At 38.6% G+C, this 25,669-nt stretch overlaps 4 protein-coding genes and 1 pseudogene across 5 annotated transcripts; 3 read left to right on the top strand and 2 right to left on the bottom strand.

The window, feature by feature from the left end:
* Positions 1-1,660: 1,660 nt before the first annotated feature.
* LOC114716673 (UDP-galactose transporter 1) lies at positions 1,661-5,270 on the top strand. The gene is made up of 5 exons (XM_028901704.1): positions 1,661-2,099; positions 3,232-3,481; positions 3,574-3,781; positions 4,258-4,489; positions 4,877-5,270. The coding sequence occupies exons 1-5, from the start codon at positions 1,989-1,991 to the stop codon at positions 5,102-5,104; spliced, it is 1,029 nt and encodes a 342-aa protein (XP_028757537.1). The 5' UTR covers positions 1,661-1,988; the 3' UTR covers positions 5,105-5,270.
* A 571-nt stretch (positions 5,271-5,841) lies between these two features.
* LOC114716675 (uncharacterized) lies at positions 5,842-7,327 on the bottom strand. Of its 2 annotated transcripts, XM_028901707.1 has the most exons (3): positions 6,942-7,327; positions 6,282-6,403; positions 5,842-6,167 (listed from the first exon to the last, which is right to left on the bottom strand). In XM_028901707.1, the coding sequence occupies exons 1-3, from the start codon at positions 7,305-7,307 to the stop codon at positions 6,017-6,019; spliced, it is 639 nt and encodes a 212-aa protein (XP_028757540.1). In that variant the 5' UTR covers positions 7,308-7,327; the 3' UTR covers positions 5,842-6,016. The 2 variants fall into 2 exon arrangements, with proteins under 2 accessions (XP_028757540.1, XP_028757539.1); XM_028901706.1 differs by having other exon boundaries at positions 5,842-6,403.
* Positions 7,328-10,221: 2,894 nt separating this feature from the next.
* On the top strand, positions 10,222-13,710 carry LOC114716672 (lysM domain-containing GPI-anchored protein 1-like; annotated as a pseudogene).
* A 1,598-nt stretch (positions 13,711-15,308) lies between these two features.
* LOC114716674 (general transcription and DNA repair factor IIH subunit TFB4) lies at positions 15,309-20,141 on the top strand. The gene is made up of 11 exons (XM_028901705.1): positions 15,309-15,682; positions 15,770-15,858; positions 16,007-16,277; positions 16,518-16,564; positions 17,220-17,257; positions 17,341-17,386; positions 18,358-18,411; positions 18,512-18,580; positions 18,899-18,975; positions 19,727-19,822; positions 20,092-20,141. Exons 1-11 carry the CDS (start codon positions 15,652-15,654, stop codon positions 20,129-20,131), a joined length of 858 nt encoding a protein of 285 aa, XP_028757538.1. The 5' UTR covers positions 15,309-15,651; the 3' UTR covers positions 20,132-20,141.
* A 1,863-nt stretch (positions 20,142-22,004) lies between these two features.
* On the bottom strand, positions 22,005-24,820 carry LOC114716697 (WAT1-related protein At4g08300-like). The gene is made up of 7 exons (XM_028901738.1): positions 24,553-24,820; positions 24,328-24,390; positions 23,402-23,518; positions 23,047-23,290; positions 22,794-22,952; positions 22,555-22,706; positions 22,005-22,445 (listed from the first exon to the last, which is right to left on the bottom strand). Exons 1-7 carry the CDS (start codon positions 24,762-24,764, stop codon positions 22,217-22,219), a joined length of 1,176 nt encoding a protein of 391 aa, XP_028757571.1. The 5' UTR covers positions 24,765-24,820; the 3' UTR covers positions 22,005-22,216.
* Between the last annotated feature and the right edge of the window lie 849 nt (positions 24,821-25,669).

Genomic DNA, 25,669 nt, shown 5'->3' with positions numbered 1-25,669 from the left:
TTGGTGCCTGGATCCCCTCATCTTGTTCAAGCGACCAACCCAGATGGACTTCCAGGCGTTTTTTATTCGATTTCTTTAACTAGTCAACGCACATATATATATTGGCTGGTCCTAGCCACGGGCCACGAGCATCAGTTAAAAGTCCGCATCATATTGTTATCGTGGATCGTTTGATTGGTAACTTATTTAGCAATTCCACGTGCCCTGCTCTGGCAAACTTGCTCCAAACTTTGTCATTTCGTGTTAAATATGTTGGATGCCGTGGAGATACTGAAGATAAGGCAATAGATAGCAAAACAGGTACAAGTCCTTTTTTTTACTCTGTAAATACACGGCTCGGCACAGATCGTTGCATCTGCGGAGGCAATTTTGGTTTTTGTCACCTTTAATTTACTTTCTCGGAGGCTTGGGCGAAGCAGGCTAGCTCCATATATATGTCCTCTTAGACATAAAACAAATTCAATGAACGTTTTCAGAGCATATGCAACTCGAATGCAAATAAAAGAGGTGGATCTTGTCGCTTTGAAGAAACAGGCAGGGCGAGGAAACAGCCTTCGTTTCCCCCCTTTTTGAGGAAATCATTCTATATTTAGCGGCACAGAAAGATTATACTGGTATTATTTATACTTTATATTTATGAGCAGCACTGGGTTGGATTTCGGATTTCGAGTTTCGACACTCATTTTGTAGCTGTGAGAGTGGGTAGTTGTTCATATATACATACACACCTGTGTCGTCTCTGTGCAGCAATCGCCATGCATGACACGCGCGCGCGCGCGCACACACACTTGCCCATATATATAGTTCGCCTCTGACGCCTGCTTGGTAAATTTCCTCAGTCGATTCGTTTGGACGTGTGTTTATAGTTTTGATCCATTAATTGGCTGTTATCGGCAAAAGCAAAAACCAGCATTTTAGAGAGAGGATGTGTTAATGGAAATATATTAATGAATGACCATTCATTAATAATCAATGCATTAGCCATTCAAATACTGGATACCAAACTAATGTCACCTGCAGGTCCACCAGCTCATCCCTTTTTATTCAAAATTATTTCCCAAGTGTTTGTTTACGATGACACGCACACCGTACTTCGTTAGGATGAATACACATGTTATGATCTTTTTTGGTCAGATATTAAATTGGTGATTTGAATGCACGGCATGGCAATGAAACAAATCACATAAATTTTCACCAAAAAAATTCACACATACAGACACGTCACCCTTGAGTTTCTATCTCGAATATGCCTGACGAATACATAATTTTGTGAAAAAACGTATTGCTGTTCTGTGATCACCTGGTAATACAAGTCACTGGAAGATCAATTAAAAACATTTTAATTAAGTACCATATTGTCACAAACTCTCATTTATTCATCATCGCATCACGCGTAACGATTTAAAATAATATGCTTTAATCTCTATGTACAGTAGCCATGACAAATTTTAGTAGGAAAAACTCATTATAACATTAAAAAAAAAATTATGGTCAATGGAAAAATCAAGGGCTGCGTACATTGAATGGCTGTGATTTTCTAACCCAACTGACTCCGCCCAAGCCCAAACCTTGGACGGAGAACCCCATGCCGCGGGACCCACAGTCCCCCAAAGATGAATGCCAGCGAGAAAGCGGAATGGGACTTGGCCTCCAAAGGCAACGTCAGAAACATAATTTTCATCTCCATGGCGTGATATGTTGAATCAAGAGAGATAAAGAGAGGCAAAGAAAAACACGTTAGAATTTGCCTTACGGAGTGGCAGGGACACAAATCACATGTGATTAGAGTGGCAGAGATATCCTTATAGTCACAGTTTCCAGCTCTCTTCCGTCCCTAGCCTTCCCTTGTCTCTCTCTAAATTGTCCTGGTGGAACTCGCAGCTGTTGCTCTCCATCAGAGACTCATCGAACGGGCTCCGAAATTCACTCGGGCCTGTTAAAATCCTGGGTTGAGTTGTTTGATATGTTTTGGGCTATTGGACGAGGGGATGGAAGAGAGCCTAGTTTGTCAGTGGAGCGTGATCAGATCCCTCTTGGCAATTCTTCAATGGTGGACTTTCAATGTCACTGTAATTATCGTTAACAAATGGATCTTCCAGGTCTGTATCTCGTTCATCTGATTGTTGATCTACAATCCTTCCATTCGCCCATCGAATTTCGTGGAGCGCCATATGCCTCTATTCCCCTTTATTTTGGTTTTAAATTTTGAGTTTTATGTGATGTTGGCATCTTTTGGTTATCGCGTTCAATTCTCATGTCCCAATTAATTGCAAATCTTAAGCTGTTTATTTGGTCTAATTCGAGAGCAATGAGGAATACTACGTTTGTCTTGCCAATTGAGAAAGATTTGTCACTTCTGTTCCATGTGGGTTATATGTAAACCTGCAAAGCTGTATGAGGCAAACTTTTGACTCGTAGTCCCCCTCCCCCCCCGGGGGCACAGCTGCTCTTTTTTGTCATCGAACTAGACATGCTTCAAAATTGCGTTTTCTTAAGTGGCCTAGTGCTGTTGCGGCCCTTCAAAAACATACTGTTCATTAATTTTAAACGCTTAATCTATTTTTATTTGGCAGTACTTACTGAACGGGAATTTGTATTTCTTGAATCTGACTTCCTCCCCGGACTATTTCAATTTGTGATCATAAACTCTATTCTTCTGGCCGGCATCTGAGATACATACAAAGAGTTTAAACAATTACTCAAAATATGCTGAAGGACTCAATGCATCGTCCCCCCCCCCCCCTCCGGGTGATACAATGTACCTGTTTAAGATTAGGAAGTTATTTTGGGAGACTTCAAAATGTGATGAACTTACTAAGAATAGTGGCATACCTGTTTAAATTTGAACGAGTTTTGGTTTGTCTTTAAAACTTCTTGAAGAGGGCCGTTTTCTTAACGAAGCTTGGACACTCCCCCGGCAAATCATCCACAAACTTGGTTCCATTTTATGTTGATCTCTTAACTTCATCTGATATTCTTAACCTGCATTCATTACTTCATATGTCTAGAATATCTGAGAAAGACGTTAATGATCGATCCAGCCGATTATTAAATTTCTTCATATTTTGTTCTGTCTACATGAGGAAAAAAAAATGTTCTTCAATTTTTATTGTTTCTTCCACATCTTTAGGCTATTGGTATCCTTATTGTTCACACTGGCCCCTAGTTGTCATATTAAACCTGTATGAGTGACGGCAACTACTATGAGTCTAAAATTTCCTTCTTTTGCAGAAATTGGATTTCAAGTTTCCCTTATCAGTATCCTGTGTCCACTTCATCTGCTCAGCCATTGGAGCATACATAGCTATCAAGGTGCTGAAACTTAAACCACTTATAGCTGTTGACCCGGAAGATCGCTGGAAAAGAATCTTTCCAATGTCATTTGTGTTCTGTATTAACATAGTTTTGGGGAATGTAAGCTTGCGATACATTCCAGTATCTTTTATGCAGACAATAAAATCATTCACGCCTGCAACGACAGGTGAGGCTCAATTATTGTGTAATCTTACCTTCACCTGCTTCATCTCAAACTTATTAAGGATAAATTCATCTGATTTTTATGGACTTTCACAGTTGTGTTGCAATGGCTAGTTTGGAGAAAATATTTTGATTGGCGTATCTGGGCTTCTCTCGTGCCCATTGTTGGAGGAATTCTTCTCACATCTATTACAGAGCTTAGTTTTAATATGTTCGGATTCTGTGCTGCCTTATTTGGCTGTTTGGCTACATCCACCAAGACTATTCTTGCGGAGTCTCTGCTGCATGGATATAAATTTGACAGGTAGGGTCATTATGCTTGTCTCTTCCTTGTATTTTATTTTTTCCTTTCCCATACTCGCCAGTTATCGATGAGATTAAATTATCCAATACTTACACCTTCTGTTCATCAATGAATTTTCAATCCCTACAAACACTTTACTGATCCAATTTTCTGAAGAACCCTTTCCCTAATAGAGTGATAGAAAATTTTGCATATTGGAGCTAAATAAATTTTGGGTGCTAACAAATTTGATCACAGCGCCTGCTACCATCATCTATCAGGCATGAAAAACTGATGGGTATTGGTCAAGCAGCAATTTGCACCAAAAAGAGCAAGTGTTGCCACTGGGTAACTTGATATCTTTCTCACACACGTTACTGTGATAACCTGTAGCTGCCTCGTGCCTCCTATACCTTCTGTTCTGTGCATATATGTAGCGTGGCATTAGTGCAATGCATATGCTGAATTTTTTTTTTTTTTTGGGTGTGCATCTTTAGCATCAATACAGTTTATTATATGGCACCATTTGCAACCATGATCTTGGCGGCACCTGCAATGTTGCTTGAAGGCAATGGAATTCTGGAGTGGCTTGGCTCTCATCCATATCCTTGGACAGCCCTCATCATTATTTTGAGTTCGGGGATTTTGGCTTTCTGCCTTAACTTCTCCATTTTCTATGTGATTCACTCGACCACTGCTGTAACGTTTAATGTTGCTGGTAACCTTAAGGTGAGATATCGATCAGAATTAGATACATTGTCCTACGATACTTTTAGGTCATGTTTAAACTCATAACTGTCATTGTCAATTGGCTATATATATGTATTAGCTGAAAATTGTTATTCTTTTCTATTCAATACCTGGAAAAAATGTAGTCAATCTCATGTTCAACATTCTTAATAAAAGAATGCCACTCCTCCACCACCTCCACATCTTTCTCATCATATTTCCCTGCTCCCAATTGTCGTTGAAATTTCTGTTCTTCGGTTTTACATGATTGTCACTTATGTCAGGGTAGTATAACCTGTTGTTAAATGTTGGACCAGAAATGTCATGTTGTCTACAGTCATGGTGATTTTCATTTTCTAATTAATGAGAATTATGCTTTTTATGCAGGTTGCTGCCGCTGTCCTCGTTTCTTGGCTGATATTTAGAAACCCAATTTCACCTATGAATGCTGTTGGCTGTGCAGTGACTCTCGGGGGATGTACATTCTATGGATATGTAAGGAATGTGCTCTCCCAACAGCCACCTGTTCCGGGCACACCTCGAACGCCCCGAACGCCTCGAAATAAATTGGAGATGGCTCCTCTTGTAAATGATAAATTAGATGATAAAGTCTAATTGGTTTAGGCATGTATCAGGTTTCCGCCGTTTGGAAGGCAGTAATAGCAAGAGATACAAAAAGGGGAAAAAATTGATTTGAGTAATTTCTGTTCTTATATCGCCCGCGGCTTCTAGTATACATCGCCTACCCCAAACCCTGTTAGTGTTACGCTTTCTGGATTGAATGTTAGTACAGTTCTTTTACCTTATTTTTCAAATTTTTAGTAATTACATGTATTCTTATTTGTGCAAACGAGTTGAATGATCCCAACATCCGGTTTCTGTTTTTTGGTTATTGTCTTGTTTAATTAGGTTTTCGTAAATAAACTTGTATGCTTTTTTGAGTTTTTCGAGGGGTGGAGTAGGGTAGGGGTAGGAGGGAAATCAATGATGGAGCATTGAAGAATGTGTCGACAGGGTCACCCGTTTCCGGCTCACCGCGAACAATGTTTGCACACGTACTCTAGTTTTTCTTTGACGGAACAATGAGTTCCTGGTCCTGGGTATTGGTCCGTCGTTGAAATCCGTGGTCTCTAGTCCTCAATAGATTAATGAAGTCCGTATAACTCAAAACACAGCAGATGGGATGGATTACACCAAATTTTACACGCATTCTTTTCTCTATAGTAAGCAGAGCAGTTACTATGTATTTACACAAATTTTAATAAGTCGAAATTTTCGTTAATTACAAAAAATATTATTTCCTACAACTCGCTGTTTATATTGATAAGCATGTCTATGGTTCCATACAGAAATAGTTCAGAATCGTTTCCCGAAGTCGTACAGAATCAAGGACTACCCCAACAAGTAACTTCATTAGTACGAGGGAGGAAGATGTTAATAGTTACTGAGTGATAGAAATGAGATATATTAAGTTAATCTTCTCATGTATGCCTTGCGATGTGGTAAGTGGCAACTAAGTCGACAAACCTAAGCCAGAAGCCAGAAGTTCTTCTGCCACTTTGTGCTGATGAGGTACCCATTCGTACCTTGGCTTCGTTTCCTCACTCCTATTGTCAAGCACTCTACATTGTGGATGCAATGTTCCACAAACTCCTCTGCGCTGCTGCTTCCACATAGGCTGTCCGCAAAGGAAAACGGGATATCAAAAGCACAATCGTTTACACAGACACAATTGCTGATTAGTGAGAAAACCATGTTAAGGCTGAGATCAAAGGCTGGACTGAAGTCTAACCAGTTGAACAGAAGAGATGGCTTCTTTTGGCCCAACACCAAGACCGAGACCTCCAGCTTCTTCACCTGGCTCGTCACGGTGCTCAGTTTTGGTCCTTCAATTACGAGTGCCTCCACTTCCGCCTATGTCACGCACACACGCGCATAACAACACAAGATTCCATTAACAAACTCTGGAAAGCAGAGGACCTTCTTTCTTTCTTTAATGAAAACTGAAAACTACATTCAGCAGGGACCTTATTTTCACTTCTATCTCTCTTTCACCTTTTTTTCCCCTTTCCTGTTTTTTTTTTTAACTTCACTGTGAAGGGGGAGGAATGGGATGGGGAACTGGGGGACAAAGGGGCAACTCGAAAAAGAAAAGGCTGACGCAGCTGAGCAATGCCCATGATTTCCCTCTGGAAAGTAAACAGAGTGAAGGGAATATTTCTGAAGAAATGTGGAGAAAGTATTCATGGAAAAAGAAATAATTATATCAGAAAAGGAACTCCAACTTCTGGTTCCAATATCATAGAATTACCATAGACCAACTAGAATCTAGATCTAACCTGCGCAATAACCATCCCTGGCCTCTCCCTGGACGCATATGGGAACACGAAAAACTCCTTGTTTACCCTCAAGATTCGAAGAGAAGAATGATTACAAATTCAAACAAACATACCTCGGGCCTGCAATCTTTACAGAGGGAAAGAAGATAGTTGAGGAGATAGGTGGAAGAAGAAGAATGAGAAGGCGTGTGTGGAGGGACGACGTGAAGCAGAGTGAGCAAATCAGCCTTATTAGCGACATGGGTGATTGCCCATATGAGTGCATGCTTGGAATGCGACGAGTGATCAACCACCACCATCACTCTCTTTCTCGCTGCCGTCTTATTGCCCTCATTTCCACACATTTGATTCAGGCTGGCCTCCACGCTCATGCCCCCGCTACCTCTGCCATGCTTGTTTTTCCCACTCCATCTCTTCGACGTCGATTTCCAGGCCTCCTTCCCATTCACCTGTCTCGAGAACGATCCTGAACTGGCCATTCTCTCTTACGCAAACAACCACTAATGAAAATGTAATGTGCGATTATTACCAACAGAGAAACAAGAGGGATATATGAAGGGCTTTGCAGTTGAGGACTTGGGGCTGAAGCGAGAGCTGGGTTATCTCTGCGCAGTTTAAAAGCGTCAACTGTCACGGGAATCTCTGGCCTGACGCGGCAAAAGTTAATATCTAAGGAAAAACTAAAGTAATATTAAAATTGGTTCGCAGCAGAAATATGTTAATCGTGTAATAAAATATTTTTCATAACGGGAATATTATTCTAATAGTAACCGAAACAAAAAAAGAAACCGCTATGATTAGTTTCGATGATGAGGTTGAGGATCTTTGGTGCGATATCTTTTATCTAAATTTGAGAGCTCCGTCTTTTTATCATCATTAGGAGACTCTGAAAATTGGCAGTGTTAGTTAGTAACATAAAAACAAAATTACCGACCGCATATGATGAGTTAGTTGCTTCATAACACTAGAGATAAAGTGGTTCGTCTTTAAAGGGAACCCAATTATGTGGCCTGTGCAGGGGACCCCCTTGGCTGCCATTTTATCCATAAATGCGGAATGGTGGGACGATGGTATCTGCATATCGTGGCAGCTTCAAACCAGCAAATTAAGTGATCTTACTAAAAGATCGGGCTGCAAATATTAACTGGGTTCATTAACCTTAATAGGAGATCAAGTTGGAAATATTATGACTTCAGACCTAGCAGGAAGCTTCAGGGGCCTCACCTCGTCTCATATTCTAGATAAAAGGAGTCAACATTGTTATAGAGATCTGAGCTGATTGGAATTGGAGGCTATTAATGAGACATAGTTGGCGTTTGGCGTGGCATAGGAAATATTCTGGAGAAATGCATAAAATAAATCAGCGTCAATATAATAATGAAGAGATTCAGAAAATTATTACATTTCATTTGACCCCATATTCCTCCATGCATCTTTCCTCTATTTGGTTTCTGTTTTACCGAATAAATTTATGTTCCCTCTTCTCATGATGCTTTTTTCTTTGATATCGAGGGAGATCCGAGGGAATATTGCTCAGGCAATAAAATATTGAGACCAACGCTTTTTCATGAGAAAAGATCGACGTACCCAGAAGCAACAAAAATGGCTCTTTTAATTTAATTCTCTTTCACTGATGCCTGGTCAGGCGTCATTGAGGAATCCTGACCAGACAGCAAATAGCAATACCAATCCTGAAAATATTTGGCTTCTTAGACTCATGTTTTATTGAAATGGCTAGGGATGATTGAATTAATTGTTATTTTCAGTAAAAATGATACTATAAAATAAAGGCCGACCAGCTAAATGAATACGTGATGATTACATATACGTAGCGTGGAAGGGGACACGATGCAGGTACAGTGCTCATAAATGATTTCTCAATTCGCAGCTGCGGCAATCTCACTCTGCTCCTCTAAAGCTGCAGCTGGATTCTTTAAACTCGGATGCAGAAATGCTGCAATGTGTTCATTAATTGTTACCATAAAAAGATGCAGATATTATTGATTCATTTTTAATATACATATGCTCATTCTTTTTTTTTTTTAAAGTAAATAAATGGAATGTGGAGGGGCAATTAAAAAAGGAACATTGAGAAAAGAAAAGAAAGAAAAGGAGCATAGACACAAATGAAATGGACAGTGCACATATATGTGATGGCAAGTACGCAGCAGTGAAGCGGTTTGATTGCAAATGCTAGACGACGAAGACTGTCTCCTTCCTGGCGGGGGGCTCGGGGGCTGTTTCCTACCTAGTGATCAACTTGATTTACATTTATCTCAAAATATTAATGTAAGAATGTGAAAAGTTCAAATAATTGACAGGGTTGATGCAATTGTGAGTGAATTTTGTGGCAGTAGCGCGTGAAGGGCAGGGCTTCAAGAGCGGAAGAAAAACTCAACAAGCAAGAGCCGGATGGTCCTAATGCGAATCATGGGCCTGCCTCTCCTGCCTGTCCAGTTTTCCCGTGTCAATTGGGCTGGGCCGCCCTCGTAATATAATAGCTACGACCATCTCACTTAACTCAAAAAGGACGGCATTTGAAGTGTCGAAAATTGAATCAGAAGGAGTTTGTTGTTTAAGATTAATTAGACTAAAATAAACATGAAAATATGTTGGGAATAACATCATTATTTAATATAAACTACTTTAAAATTTTAAATGCAATTAAATATTAACAGGATTTAAAAACCAAGTCTTCACAAATTTTAGAACATTTAATTAAAATTGAGATTTATATTATAAAGTTCTTAATCAATATATGTAATAATTTTTTCAGTTTAGCTAAACTGTGTGTTTTTTTTGGGACTGAAAAATGATACTTATATATATAACATCAAAAGTCACAGCAAGGTTAACCAATACCCTCCTTACAATGTTAGCTAAACTGTGTTTTTTCTTTATTTTTGGGGCTCTCGTCCTTTTTTTTTTGTTGATTTGTCTTTTTCATAATAAGATTAAGACCAACACCTTATATAAAAACACAATCCTCTTTCGATACTTAATTATGATTAATTGTAGGATAAAATTGTTTAAACTGCGTATCGTATAAAACATTTCTAAACATAGGTTATAATAGCGTAATTTGTTAAAAAAATTTGTGCTACATATTTTGATTAAAAAACAGTGAACATAGGACGCGAGGACCACTGGACCAACCATCCAGCAAGACACTGATGTCACGAGACTCCAAGATCGAGAATCGGCTTTACTTTCTTGGGGTATTATAGTGGCTCTGCTCCCTACTGTCCCTCACTGCTTCTCGCTCCCTCGCTGCTCCTTGTTCTCAAACTTTTCCTTTTCCCCCTAGCCTCCCCTCGGCTTCCCCTTCTGGGCAGGGGCCTGAACAAACCCTAGACACCCTTCTCTTGACGTGTTCTTCAACGAGTAGAGAATCACGCTCTTTATGTTCAAACTCTTACCTCCTTATACTTCGCTCGCTATATCTTCCATCGTCTTCCATGGAATATCCGCTACGTAGGCATCACTCTACTCAGTAAAGTAAGTCCTCCCTGAACCCACTAGTTCCTTTTTGAAGTCGCGAGTGAACTCATTCTTGCGTGAGTGAAGTGAAGCTTCATTTAGCCTCTTCCAACGATATTCGACGCGTATCCTGTAGCCTCTGCAAAAAGAGTTCAGGTTATTCTTAAGGACTAGTCTGGCAGCAAAAGCTATAGCCAGAATGCTGCATCAGAAGCCCATTTTGCGAAGCTCTTTCCTTTTGTTACTTTTACAGGTCTTAATCAAAGTTGCTCTCGTGAGTTCCAAATCTACTATCGAGCCTTGCTCAAACTCCGACTCCTGTAATGCCCTGCTTGGCTACACTGTTTACACTGATCTAAGGTCTCTGAGCTGGCTTCCCTCTTTCAAATCGACCCCATTGCTCTTCTCACCGCCAATGCCATCGACATTTCGTACCCTGACGTAGAGCACCACATTCTTCCTTCCCAACTCTTCCTTAAAATCCCCATTACCTGTTCGTGCGTTGACGGAATTCGTAAATCAGTGTCGACCCATTACAGAACTCGGCCCTCTGATACTCTTTCATCGATTGCAGACTCTATATATGGTGGTCTGGTGTCTGCTGACCAGCTTAGGGAGGCGAACTCCATAACCGACCCTTCAGTACTGGATGTGGGTCAGAGCCTTGTGGTGCCTCTTCCATGCACTTGCTTCAATGGGACCGATAACTCTTTGCCTGCAATTTACCTGTCGTACGTGGTGCAGCCCATCGACACTTTGGCTGCGATTGCTGCACGGTATTCCACCACTCTTACTGATTTGATGGATGTTAACGCCTTGGGGAGCACGGCTATCAGCGACGGCGATATTCTTGCTATTCCTATCCCAGGTAATTTCTGGGTCCTTTTTGCCACATGACGCGCACTACCGCAATGAATGGGTTTTTGTCATTTCTTTGATCAAGCTTTTTTTCATCTTGTTATTAGTTGATGCTAATACTTATATTGCTTTTATATTGTGATATCGCTTTTTAATTGAGAAATATAATAACCTCCAACTCGAGTATTAACAATGTTGTTGATGTTATTATTGCTTCATTGTCTAGTGTGCTTTAACGAAATATGTGATTTTTTTTATGTTTCTCATTTTTGCAGCCTGCGCATCAAATTTTCCAAATTATTCCGCTGATTATGGTTTGCTTGTCCCCAATGGAAGTTATGCGATTACAGCGAGCCACTGTATGCAGTGTAGCTGTGGACCACAAAATCTGAAGTACTAGGAAACCCTTCGTTTTCTGTTTCCTTCTATTCTTTCTCCAAGTTTAAAAGACAGATTCTTTTCTATTTCTAGTTTTTGGTAGAGGAAGGTCTATTCCTACTTGCTAACCTTGGGTTTATTCTCTGCAGTTTGTACTGTATGCCTGCTTCTCTGGCCGTTTCTTGTTCTAGCATGCAATGTAAAAACAGCAACCTTATGGTTGGGAATGTTACAGCACAACAAAGTAGTGCTGGCTGCAATGTTACTTCTTGTAGTTATGATGGTTTTGTAAATGGCACAATTATAACAGCGTATGTTTATCCTATACGCCCTATTTCTTTTCTACGAAGACATTGAAAAGGTGTCCCTTTAGCTTAATTTACTGAATTTTGAGCTTATTCAATTGTTCTATGCTACGCTGCAGATTGACCACTTCTCTTCAGCCTCGATGCCCAGGTCAGAGCCAACTAATTGCTCATACTTTTTATATGTTGATTCTGAAATCTAAATGCATGTTAGGGATGTAATTCTCTCCCCCTCGGCTTGATGGCCTAGCAGTTCACTGGCATGCTGCTAATGCTTTTCGCTCTAACTTCTGTCTGAATCATTTCTAAAAGCCTTAGTGGGGTTAAGTGTAGGAGTTGTTTGCAGTTTGGAGCATTCTTATTTCTCTGTTTTGTCCAAGGGGTATGCTTCTTAAATGGTTCAATGATAGGAGAAAAGGAAAATGCTCAAATTCTTCATGTTCCACTTATGTTTCCCCCCTTTCCTTTTGGGATATTAGGTTTTTGAGCTTCAATCCACAGTCTTCTCATTGAGCTGTTTGTTAGCAACACCTGCAAAAATAATAAAAATATGGTTCAAGTCGTGTCTAAGGGCGCTGTCTTTAAGAGTTATTCCATCACACGGGTTAGAATAAAAGGCAGCACTTCCCAGGATTAAATGAATCCTTTTTGCGTAGAGCAAGGTGACAGAACAGCAGAAATTTAGACTTAGGAGGGGGGAGAGAGAGGGGGGGAGGAGAGCTTGGGGATAAAACTCGACGCACCTGACCACGCACCATACATTGCCTTTTATAGGCGGATAGTATGTGACTGTTGGGCTGCCATAATGGTGATTAAGTATGGTTTTAATGACAATTAAAAGGGTAGTTTTGAAACAATTAATTAAGATGAATTAAAACATTTTAACACCATTGAATATGGTTTATCAAAAAAATAAAATCAACTAATTAAGACGCATAAATGTTTTAACAGTTATCTCTAAGGGTCAATTCTAAGACTCCTCTTCTCATCCATTTTATTAGCTCAAGCTCCCATCTTAGTAGACACTAAGGTTTTCTCAATCTCAAGTAATATGAGACTTCTTTTAACATACACACTAAAACTCCAACACTGTTTTGGAGGTTTATATGAGCATTACGTAGATCAATTCACTGCTATACTGCTATTATTAGGATTTTAGTGACAGGCTTGAAAGCAGGTTGAATGTTTATGAATCTGGAAATAGAGAGAAGCACGTTGACTATGTCCATCTGTTGAGTGTCTTCAATGTGTTATTTCCATCACAGCTCAACTCAACTCTAGAGTTTAAACGTAGGTTTGATTTTATATTGTGTGATGGTATGATGCAGATGAAAGGGATGCCAGAAAGCATATGTAATGATAGGATGCTTCCTGTTCCTTTTCTGTTCTGATATTGTAATCTTTGCTTTCTGACTGTATTTCAAATAATTCTCCAGGTTCGCAGAAATTTCCCCCACTCATAGCGCCACCTACGACTGTTACCAGGATTTCAGAATTTGCACCATCACCGTCACCTCAGTCATATGCAGGTGGTCCAATGAACCCGAAATCATCAGTGGTGCCTTCGACCGGGTCAGTTCCTGGATTCACCCCTGCTAATGGGCCAGCCAGTGGCCTGCTGTCTGGTGCTTCTGCTGCAAGCTCCTTGATGAATCCTATTCCCACTTTGACATCTGCTCTTGTGTTACTGTCTGTCAACTTGTTGATCTCTGTAGCATAGTAATCTCTTCAATTTTGTGGCATGGTGGGTTTAGTTTTGCCCATCAACGTCACTGTGCTGTTATGTATTGTAGCTAGAACTGTTCATTTGTGCCGTTTAACTGATTCAAGAATCTGGAAAACCACGAGCTTTTAGATTTCATTGACAACCGGGCCTTCTATATAGCAAGTTTAGTAATTCTGCTTATAATCAATCACCAATGTTCTGCTGTTTTTGGTGACTTGATGATAGCCGGCAATTTGATTGATTTTCTCTGTCCTGCCGAAGGTCGGACAACCTTTGATCTTTCGATGGAGAAATTCTATGGCATGGTCTAGTCTTGGAGGCGAGTCTACAAGATGCGACCCTGAACTTTCTTCGAGTCTCGCGAGCCTTGCTACTTGGCCGAATCTGATGTCTTGTGATTCGAGAAATCTTCTTCTCAAATGGGAGAGGATCTATTGCCAAAGGCAATAACTCGTGCATTTTCTCTGCCTTTGTGAATCTCTCCTTTATGTTGTATCGTAGAGGATTTATATGTGGTCTGAAATGTCCAATACACACACATTTGTGTCGTGTCAAAAGCTTGCGACGTCATCTATATTTCGATCGATTTGTAGCCTTCTGGCTTGCAAAAATAGTAACAATTCCTCGTTCTCGCAATCATAAAGATATTGATTCTTTAGTACTACTTTTACTCTTAGATACTACTTTTGGTTCTTAATATAATAGTTAGTTTACTTATTTAAGTAGATTAAGAAAATTAGTTATTTGTAATAAATATTGTTTTTTTAAAAATATTTTTAGGAATCAAGTGTAGTACCTAAAAATACTATTATTATAAAGATTATTTTGATAAAAAAAAGATAAATATGAGAAACAAAGTATATTGGAGTTTTATATTTAAGATCAAAATAAAAGTTAAACAAAATTTTATAATTAGAATTGGAGGTAGTATAAGATCTAATATGTCCTCTTCTGATCTTATTCATAGGGTAGAGAGGGGATATTTTTTAGTTCTATTTATAGGGTGCTAAAGAAAATTTTTATATGGATGTATAATTTTATCTTTCATTTATTATTGTATTGATTTTGTTTACATGAGATATAATATATATTAAATAAACAAGAATAAAGTTGGAAAGTTATTAAATTTCAAATAAGAGTTAATGAAGTTTAGGGTTTTTCTTGGTTTGTATGAAATATGCTAGAAGGGTCTTATAAATAGGATCAGGCGAGTATATAAGATTTGTTGCTCGAATTGAACTATTTAACATTTTAAAAAATTATTAAAATAAAAATAATTCAAAGAAGACTCCTTAATTTTGACGATGTTTTTTTTTTTTAATTTAAGCGCCTAAAAAGGTAGTAGAAGTAATGATAAAGAATCGAGGTGGGGTGTAAATACGCAATTAAAAACCTGCACCAAGAGGGCTGTTAATCTCGGACCTTATAATATTTTTTTTCAATATTAGCATTCTGCTAGTTTTATAAATAATGTTTTAATTTAGGTCCTTTTACTAATAAAATTTTTTCCTCAAATTTTCCAATTTCTTTGTAATATCTCACAAACTATATTATTGATATTTGTTATTCTTTTGGCTTGAAACTCATTGATTGTCGATATATTGGTGTTTTATCGAAGGAGCTGCTTATCTTTTTGTTTGGGGGGTGGGGGATCCACTGTTCTGCAATACTCCGTCGTTGCTTTATTAAGAGAAGAAAATCTGGACCGTCCAGGCATCCAACGATCAGGAACGCAGAGACACCAAAATCGATCCTGGCCGGTGCTTCTGAGAGATATCGCCGCACGATTCCAGCCCTCCCTGCCGTTGCTCCATTTTTCATTGCAGACTTGCCTCGTCGGGAATTGCTGGGTGGTCTCCTCCGATGAGCTTTCCCATTACATTCCTGGTCTTGCATATCGAGGGAAAGCTTTACAGAAGCTGAACGCATATCTGTAGGACCAGAAACTTCCACCAGAGAGAGCGGTCCTAAAGCCCCACATTCCCACCATCTTCGTCCCCAATTCCCGCTAAATATATAACACCTGAAATACTATAAAAGGGCTTGCTCCTGACACAAATCATATATCAGCCCGCCATGACTTCGGCTCCTTCGAAGCTCTATGCAGGTTCCTCCCTGACACTGTCTCATAATCACAATAGTTGCTCTCACCTATTCCACCGTTGATCTCTATCTTTGACTGTGTTTTTTACAGATGATGTTAGTCTTCTGGTGGTCTCATTGGACACAAATCCCTTCTTTTGGAGCGCATTCTCTTTCCCATTTTCCGAGTTTATTTCACATGTAATAATCTCTATCTCCTCTTCAGTCACAGAAGTTCCCCAAGTTCACGCTTCAATAACCCTAGCTCTGAATTTTCCTTCCAGAAGAATTTGTAGACAGAAAATAAAATCAACATTTTGATTCCTATTTGAAAACTGTTTTTCCCCAGGTACTTGCGTTCTTGAATTCAATCCTACTTCTCAATCAACTAAACCAAATAGTTGTTATTGCCACTGGATGCAACTCATGCAGCTACATATACGATTCATCTTCGGAAAGCAACCACGGTTCGGAAACTGTAGGAATGCCGGCACTTTATTCTACCTTGTTGCAGAAATTGGAGGAATTTGTTGCAAAGGACGAGCAATTGGGCAAGGCCCAAACACAAGGAGCCATTGCTTCTTCACTGCTATCAGGATCGTTGTCTATGGCTCTTTGTTGTATCCTATTTAGTAGCTGATCAGTATTCTGATCATACCAGTACGAGTGCGTGTGCGTGTGTGTGTGTGTAAAATTCTTTAACTTCTGGCCAACAAAATGTGGAAAACACCATATTTTGAACATCATGGCTTTCGTATTCATCGCTGCACTGCCTAATCATTGCTACCTTTGAGAGGAAATTCCTGGCACAATGAAATTGTATTTTGCATTGGACTTGTTTGGCCTCATTTGCTGCTCAGATATACAGAGGATTTTTCGCTCGGGACCCCTGCATCCTCAACCTAGGGTATGCATGATGTGCATTCATCTCCAATCATAAATATTTTATTAAGATTTAAAAAAAAAAATCCAAAATTTGGATATGGTAAGTTGCTGGAATTGGTTCTGTTAGTCAAAAGATCAAATTTAATCAAAGTTTTCTTCTATATGGACGGGTGTTTTGTGGATTGAAATCAGATCAATTTTTCTCTGTTAATTTGTAGAATACAGACTACCCGGTATGGTCACATGTGTATCTGTGTGTGTCTGTATTACATACTTGTGTTTGGAGTAAGAGGTAAGCAGGTAAAAATTTTAACCACCCTTGTGTGTTATAACAATTATTGGTCATTACATCACCTTCCGACTTATAGCCTTGAGTAGTTAGATTCAGGATAAGTTTTGTGTAGAATTGAGGAAACGGAGGGGTAGTTCTTTAAAGGCTTCATTTTCTTTCCGTGCTTTTGGCTTTATGGTATGCTTAAGAAAAGCTCAAAGCAATGATAATGAATCTTAAATAGATTATTTTTGGCCAAAAAAGTGTGGCTTTAGAAGTCATATGGTAAAAATTAAAAAGAGGCATCGTTTTAAAATTATGCTGTGGTCAATATTTTTTTTATCATTGTATTTCATTTGAATGGCTCCAAATAATTACTTTTGTGTTTACTAATGTCTGGGGGCAGATTTTATGTTTGCAAGGATCTCCGGATGGACCAGAACAGTATGTTCGTAATGATCTTTACTTTTTATATACTCCTATTTGATTGGTACTTTTTTTCAGACTACATTTTAAATCTGTTTCAGGTATGTGGCAGTCATGAATGGTATATTCTCTGCACAGCGTTCTACGGTATGTGTCCAATTCTAATTTCTTGCTCTCTTCATTCTTAACTGGTTTAGACCTTGGCCTTATCCTGACCCACACAATGCTATAAATAGTCAGTCATTCTTCGGGACCCTTTGAAGCTTTAACTAAATAATTATATAATAATTGTTTTTATATATAACATGAGCCGCTTTGAAGTCAGAAGATTGATTTGCCCTTCCTTAAACTCGTGTGTACTGAGTTTAATGAAAATGATGTGTGCCAGTATTTAAGATTGTATGAGTGGTGATGCCATTGATGTAAAGCCAATTTCACTCTAAAAAAATCATGTAAATAGGATGGTAATTTATTGATGGGCAAATTGAAACATGGAGTAAGACATTCATTTGCTGAGGATCCCATGCTTGGTCAAGGCAACTGAAATGATAGGGTGTGAAAAGGTGGTTCGGTTTGGCTTGTCTAACTTGGCAACATAGGTGGTTTGGATCATAATATAACCCATTCAGAACCGGGTATTTTGAGATTTGTTGTTTAACTTGTAAGTTATGGGGTTTCAAAATGCACAAATTAACTATGTTCTGGCATAAAACTATGAAATTTGTGATTTTAAGTTTATTAAATGTTTTAGTTTGTTAATTATGAATTTTTTTAGGTACTGTTTTCGAACCTCTTAGTAATTCTTTTATAGGAGTTTATGACCTTGTGTGTAAAACCTACAAAACGGGGTTGGGAATCTATGGACCTATATAAAAGGGTCAACCTCGCCTATTGAATTTTTTGGCCATGCCGAGTGAGTTGGGTTAGCCTGTATTGACATTTTTTATACATTTGTTGAATGTACTTGTTAAAGTGAGATCTTACACATTATGTGCATGCTTATCTGCTGTACTTATCATGTATTTTCCTTGAAGTTTAAGTAATATCCACTTGTAATACTATATTATGGATTTTTCCAGCCCCAGAAACAGTGTTGTAGTAATATTGTTGTGATGCAGGTTCCCATCGATTCTTGTTATATAGGATCCAACAATTCTGCATTCCTCCAGCAGGTAGTTCAAGTAAACATATTGAATAATTTGATGTTGCCGATAATGTAACAATAACAATAAATTATTGACCGTTTGATTTTTATGATGTTACAAATCACAGGCCTCATACATAACTGGTGGCATATATTACCGGCCGCCCCAATTAGATGGTCTTTTTCAATATCTCTCAGTAAGCTGTTCTCCTTATTGGGCATCTTGAATGGTGTGACTTAAATAGGTTACTAATTTGCTTTTGTAGTTTACTTTATATTAGCAGTCTCACTGTCTCAGTGTAATTTAGAATTTTTATGACCTTTTTATTTTTGTTATAGTGTTTTTCTCTTATATATTCTTTAATTTCCATTTTATTCTTCCTTTAGTTTCCCCTGCAAACATGTATGTTATATATTTATCTCATCACTACTGTCAAAAGTATTCCTTTGAGTTTTGAATAAATTTGTTTTCTACTTGCTTTGATTTTGACGCTAATTTAACCCTTTTAATGCAGATGGTTTTTGCAACTGATTTACATTCTCGTGCATTTCTACGTCTTCCTAAATCTGTTGGTGTGGATTTTCGTGCCTCGTAAGATTCCTCTCTTATTGATATTCTATGTTCTCCCTGACTTTCTATGGTTTGCTAGAATCATACAGATTGTGACTTAAATATTTCCAAACTTTTCTTGCCTGGCTTTTCGAGGCTTTTCCTTTTCCAAATGATGGCTGGACAGTATCTGCTATTGTGAAAATAATCTAGATTTCTTCTGAATTACATTATGGAGAAGATGTTGATCCTGACTCTACATTGTCCAATTCTTTCGTTTGAAGAGGAAAATGATATTTTTCTCTTTCAAGGCCCCCCCCCCAAAGCTGATTAGATAACCCTGCTTAACCATTATGACTAATGCTGTGTGCGCGCACCTTAATGCTATAAATTTATGTGTGCAATAGTGAAGTATCCACAGGCCATGTGTTTTTTCTTAGAAACACATGTTGCAGGGTAGAAACTAATGGGTATTCAAGCGGAATTGAGAACTTTTCCCCCAAAAACTAGTTATTGAGGTAGAGAACCAACCCACTTAAAAATTTCATGCAGTATCTCATACTACATAATATGGAATTTCGGCATCCCATACTACCTCAATCTCTATTATAAACCTAACTTTTGAATTTACTCTATAAGAATTCCTCAGCCGACCATTGAATTACTTGCTGTAGTGAAGTATACGTGTGATTTTGGTGGATTGATGCATGTCTTTTATGGGAAACTCTTTAGAATATTAATTTTAATTTGTGTCAATGAGATTGGTGCCTATTTAATTGTATGAAAATTGCAGGTGCTTCTGCCATAAGCAAACAATTGATATGGGTTATGTATGCTCTGTATGCTTATCCATATTCTGTGAGCATCATCAGAAGTGCTCAACCTGTGGGTAAGTACCTAAGGCCTTTTATGTTACACATAGAATTGGTAAACCCATTGATAACGCCTTTTGGTAGAAGCATGTGAACAAACTATGATTGGGTTCAAGTGAGCACAATTATTGAAAATGCTTTGTTGAATTATATCTCAGAATAGGGAAGTTCCTAGGAACAATGTTGTGATAATTTTTTCTTTGACTCGTAGTGCTTTGGCACTTTGCGAACATATTATACCATCATTTATCTCTTTGAAGACCTTGGATCTATATATTTTCTGCAGGTCTGTATTTGGTCAGTCACAATCAGCAGCCAATCGATAAAGAAAAGCTAGATGCGTGATATTATGATTTTTTTTTTTTTTCCGCGCACCCATCACAAAAGCTAATAGGTTAGGGTGCTTTACTGTACCTTGTAGTGCAATGAAATGATTGGCATTGTCATTAACTACTTTATCAGGCTCATAGAAGTGTATTTTCCTGGTAGGAACTTGAAATTTGTTGTGGAGATCATTTTAGATCTGCCAAGTTCAGGATTTGGATAATTGATTAGTAGATTCACAGGATCTTGCCGTGGGACTTGGATAAGATGGCTTCTATTGGAATGCTATCGTTCGATTAAAAGTTTTCGTTTGACTTTAGTTTTGCTTTTGAATGGTTGAGGCAGTATTTTCGTTTTATAGGCCAGTTCTTTTGAGGCGAACTATGTTTTGTATCGTAGTGGTACTTGTGCCGTGTTGGAGAAAGCTTGTAAAGTTACGTACTTACGTTGTTGCCCCTGCACGGAATTCATATTCTATGCGCACTTTGAAGAGGATCCGATGCTTGAAGTTGATGATTCTTGGAGTCTTTTTGGATTATTCAGGGACTGGATGGGGGAGCTATCGATGGAGAGGGGTGCACGTGTAACGCTTATTGACAATAAAGCAAGGTCGACTTGAGTTTGCTTTGAATGTAACCACAACTTAATTAAGTAGCAAGCCGTTATAATGCAATGAGAATCAAGAAATCAGTGAACTAATAATTTTCCCGCGGTAGGGGTATGTGCTGCCATTTTTTGTACAGAGAAAATGAAAAATCTTCTCTTTCCATTCTCCTATAAAAAAAAGTTGCTTAGATGCTACGACGAAGCTGTTGCGTAACTCATGCATAATTTGGTGGTCCAAAAGGCGTGTTGATGATTCGATCTTTTATTACTTGGGGGTTATGGAATTACCAAGCATTTTTCTGATGAAGTCGTTGTATGGTGGTCTTATTTTTTGGTTCAAAAGAGCAGGATTGGTTTAAGCACTTTATGCGCGTGGTCTGGAGCAGACATTAATCCTTATGAAATAGGTGTAACTCGTCTTTCATGTGTCACATTTTCCTAGATTAGATTTACATTATGCAAATAAACTATAAAGAGATAAGTAATTGTGCACCACAAGTTGACACTTTTCTATTGTACCAAAAAAGTTCACACTTTTCTATGTCGACCTTTCCATAACAAGTATGACTCAGTAGGATTTAAAACCAGATCCTCTGGGAAGATCGCGCTGGGACCTCTCCTTTTGTTATTAAATGATTCATAGAAGACTCTAAAATTGGCGGCTAATTCCATCAAAACAAGGGACGCTGATATTCATAGAAGTCGGCAGGTTTTGGCCTACTTGTTCCAACGGATTGCAACAAGGAGACCCTCGCCATCAATGCTGTGAATGAGAGAGCCGCCCTAAGGGTAACAATTAATGGTGGGGAATGTGGAATTGAGTTAACGAGTGAAAAAAGTACAATGAACAGGAGTCCTTGGAAAAGCCCGTCCCAGATAAAGTGAAAAGTGCACTTCAGATAGCAGCTACATTTGAATCACACGAACATAATGCCCACCATATCTTTATTAATATTTGATTGACTTGATTTGAGTGTGCTATGGCCCCTGTTCCCAGGTGCTGTATGATCGGAAGCAGTTGCAGTTCAGGGCATCCGAATGTGATTCTGTTCATTGCAGAGCTATCTGCATTCATTCATTAGATGCGTAATGGAAATGCTGACAAAAACACCACAAATGTCCATTCATAATTCCAATGTCTGGCGCAGAAGCCAAAATAGCTCACGACGACTTGCCTTTAGGATATCAATCCAAGTCACGAATCGAATCTTCGCTCAAGCATAAAGTTGTAGTTAAGAAAGTAAGTATGAAGAAGATAGTGCCTAGAAGAACAAAAACAGAGACAAATGCTCTGCTACTTTATTCTGCTTACATTCTTAACTTCAGAAACATCCAAAAAAAGCTCAAGGAAAACAAGAAACTAAAAAGGTACAGGTTAGGAGGGCATTGAGAAAGATTCGTACTTCATCGTACAAACTCTTCCTGACCACTCTTTGCCGGGAAAATTTATGACCATAGTTATAATTCCTAAAGGACTTTCTTCAAGATTTTGCTGCCGGTGGGACTTTCTTCCCCGAACCCTTCATCGTATCAGCGGCAACATTCACCTCGATGCTCTCAAAATTGCCCGGCATTCCAGACTCTGTGCCACTTTTAACTGGCAACTCATGGCCATCACCTATTTCTGCTGGTGTTTTGTTCAGAGGGTCTTTGCTTTTGCCCCATACCACAGTGTAAAGCCCCGAGACAATGAGAATGGCTCCAACTATGCTGCAACATGAACAAGGAATGTTGCACGTGAATGAGTTTACTTTGCATTGCAAATCTTGGAGAAGAACTGCAAAAGTGAACATTATGTATATTTGCTGTTTATACATACCTTCCAACATATATTTGCTCAGATAAAATAATGGTGCCCAAAGCAGCGGTGATAATCATACACAGAGGGCTGAAGGAAGTCACAAAAACGGGCCCGCGTTCTCTGGTCACAAATCCTTGTATGTAGTAAGCCATTCCGGAGCACACAATTCCCTGATAATGATTATCATTTATCACCAATTAATGTCTAATGGGCTTTGTTTTTGAGTTATAATTGAGATAAGAAAACTAAGTACTCACAGAATAAACACAAGCGAGGAGCCTAGAATCCCAGCCTAACGCCCAAACTTTCATGTCTCGTTCCATGATTAAGGAGGCGATTGCACTCTCGAAGATGCCCGCCAGGCAAATCCAAGCGGTGAGGGACAGCTCTGCTGGGTACTTCTTCAAGGTGAACGACTGCATTAAAAATGAGCCAAAAATCGCTTAAGTTTCATGAATATTGAGAATTGAATCACTTGTGTGTGTGTGTGTGTGTGTGAATGGGGCTCACTTGCACGATGAAGAAGCTAGCCCAACCACCACAGCTAGCTATGAGCATTAGAGTGCCAAGCACCCAGTGCTGTTGAGAGGGCGAGGTGGTGGAGCTCTCTTGATGGCTCGATGCTGCTGATCCCTTCGTGATGTGAAGTTCTGATCCTTTGTACAAAGTCATAACCATGGCTCCTGACACTGTGATCACTGTGCCAACTACCTTCGCTATGCTGGGTATTTTTCTCAAGTTCAACTTCTCTAACCTGGTTAAATAAGTAAATACATTCATTTATTATATATGGGTCGTTGGTTCACCAGAGTGATCAAATCTCTGCCTATAATTATATGGCGAAGTGATCTTTTAGTTTTTCTACCTGAAAATGACTGCCATTATAAAAGTAATGGCCGGAAGGACATTGACGGTGGCTGAAGCAAACGTTGTTGAGGTATTCTTCATCCCCATGTTGTACAAGTTCTGATCAAGTACTGGCCTGTAATTCATTTTCATCGTACCAAACAAATTATCATTGAGATTACAAGTAAATAATTCGCATGTGCATATTTAACTAAACCTCATCCTAAAGTTGAGAATCAAAGATAATATTATTTTTTTCTTTATGACAAAATCAGATTCTGATAGGTTAAGTAGAGCATAATAACTACTAGCCAGAGGCATCATCCTGGCCCTATTTACGGACCATGCTGTCGTAGCAACGTGCTTCGGTATACCCTTTTGGTAGCTAGATTTGATTGACATAACCAGGAATAATTCCATTAGATGCTCTTATATTAACGTCTAGATAGAAAAAATTTATGTATAATCTTTATTCTTTTTTCGGCCATGTATAGTAATCTTTATTCAAGAGCAAAACACGATCTTTCAAGCTCTCCATAACTAAAATTCTTATAACAAAAGAAATAATACAAGTGGGAAGTTGGAAATGGGGGTTTGAATCATTAGGGTTTTGTTCGTGACTGTGTTGACTGTGGTTTACGTATAGTATATGCTTTGTTTAATTATAGTATATACGGTGTTCCATATCTTTATAAATTTCGCCTAGAGTATGGATGTGATGGATTAATCAATAAGAATATATTCTCCTCATTATATAAAAAATAAAACGGAGGAATGAATCATGTAGAGAGCATCATTAAGGTGTAGATTAATAGTTGAAGCCACAAGCTAAGAGAGAGAGTGGGCGTGCATGCATGTATTTGGAGGTTGAAGAGAAATCTGACAAAAAAACGAAGTTAATTAAAAAGAGGTAGGGATGCAGTATGAACAATGAGGAGGGCTTACTCAAGGAAACCAAGCACCAGTATCCTTAAGAATACGGGAAGAGTCATCTTGGGCCTCGTTTTTCTGCAATAATGAACGAAATCACAACTTAAACTCATGCCCAAAAGAAAAGAGAGTGATCGATTAGACAAAACAAGCACTAAAATATAATACGTACTGTATCAGTACGTGTGGATTATATTCATGGCAGAGAGAGAGAGAGAGAGAGAGAGAGGAGCTTGGTACCTCTCAAGGAAAAAGGCAAAAGGGCCAATGACGAGGGTGGCAGCAACGTGACGATAGACAGAAAGAATCCAGTTGCTCAAGCCATGGTTGAAAGAAACCATGGTGATAATATACATGCCTGCGTACCCAAACTGAAGAGACACCATTGCCAGGTATGGTTTGGCCTTCCCCAACCCATTCATTATCTTCTCAACTCCACTGTGTTCACCCATCGATCTCTCTTCTTATGATCTCTCTTCTATGCCCTTTCACTTGTGACCAACCCACCCCCCAGTGCCCCTTCTTATAGGCCCCGGCTTATGCAAACTCTCTCCTTGGAAAAAAATATAATATAACAAAGAAAGCCCAGTTTTTACACCACACCCTGCACTTGTCATTGCCACTCTCTCTCTCTCTCTCTCTCTCTCTCTCTGTGTTCCATTTCACAGATATTCCCTTATCCGTTCACTAAAACTCCGTACAGTTACTAGAATATGATCCCTTTATGTCATCATCGTTACAAAAGTTAGGGATATCTCTCTCTGTTGTGCTCTGTGAAAAATGATCTCGTCGTGCTCTTTTATTATGATTTCTCTCTCTTCTTCTTTTTATATCAGTTAATGTTTATTTAAACACAAGTGGGACGTTCGATTCAATTCGGCATCAAATGGAAAAGGGGCGAAGTGCTTTGTCATGACTCATGTTTGTTTATGCAAAATGTGGGTGCTATGCTATGTAAGAGAGCACAGCATTTCAGAAATAATGCAAAAGAGATTAAACAGGCAATCTTCTCACCGGATCAGATCTGTCTCCAATTAGATGTATATTTTTTTTCTTTACGTATTCGTAACAGAGTTTAAGATATAGTTTAGTTCTCCCCCAACCATTTACTTAAGTTGATAACCTATAAATGGTATAATTTCATTATTTCATATAAATCTAATATTTTATATTAACGATTATAACGTAAGAGAAATTATGTTCATGAATTAATATAATATTCTTTATAATTTCAGCTTAAGTAGCAGCAAAAGATCATGTGATTTTGACTCTATTAATGATGCGTTAATTAATTTGAAGTCAACGTGCAACTTGCAAAAAAAAAATTTGAAGTTAATCATGCGAAATCCGATTATTT

Source organism: Neltuma alba, unplaced genomic scaffold (genome assembly GCF_004799145.2).
Source record: "Neltuma alba isolate B1F8T4 unplaced genomic scaffold, ASM479914v2 tig00011685_pilon, whole genome shotgun sequence".
Taxonomy (NCBI): Eukaryota; Viridiplantae; Streptophyta; class Magnoliopsida; order Fabales; family Fabaceae; genus Neltuma; species Neltuma alba.
Note: the sequence above shows the minus strand (reverse complement) of the source record. Positions and strands in the feature narration are given on the sequence as shown.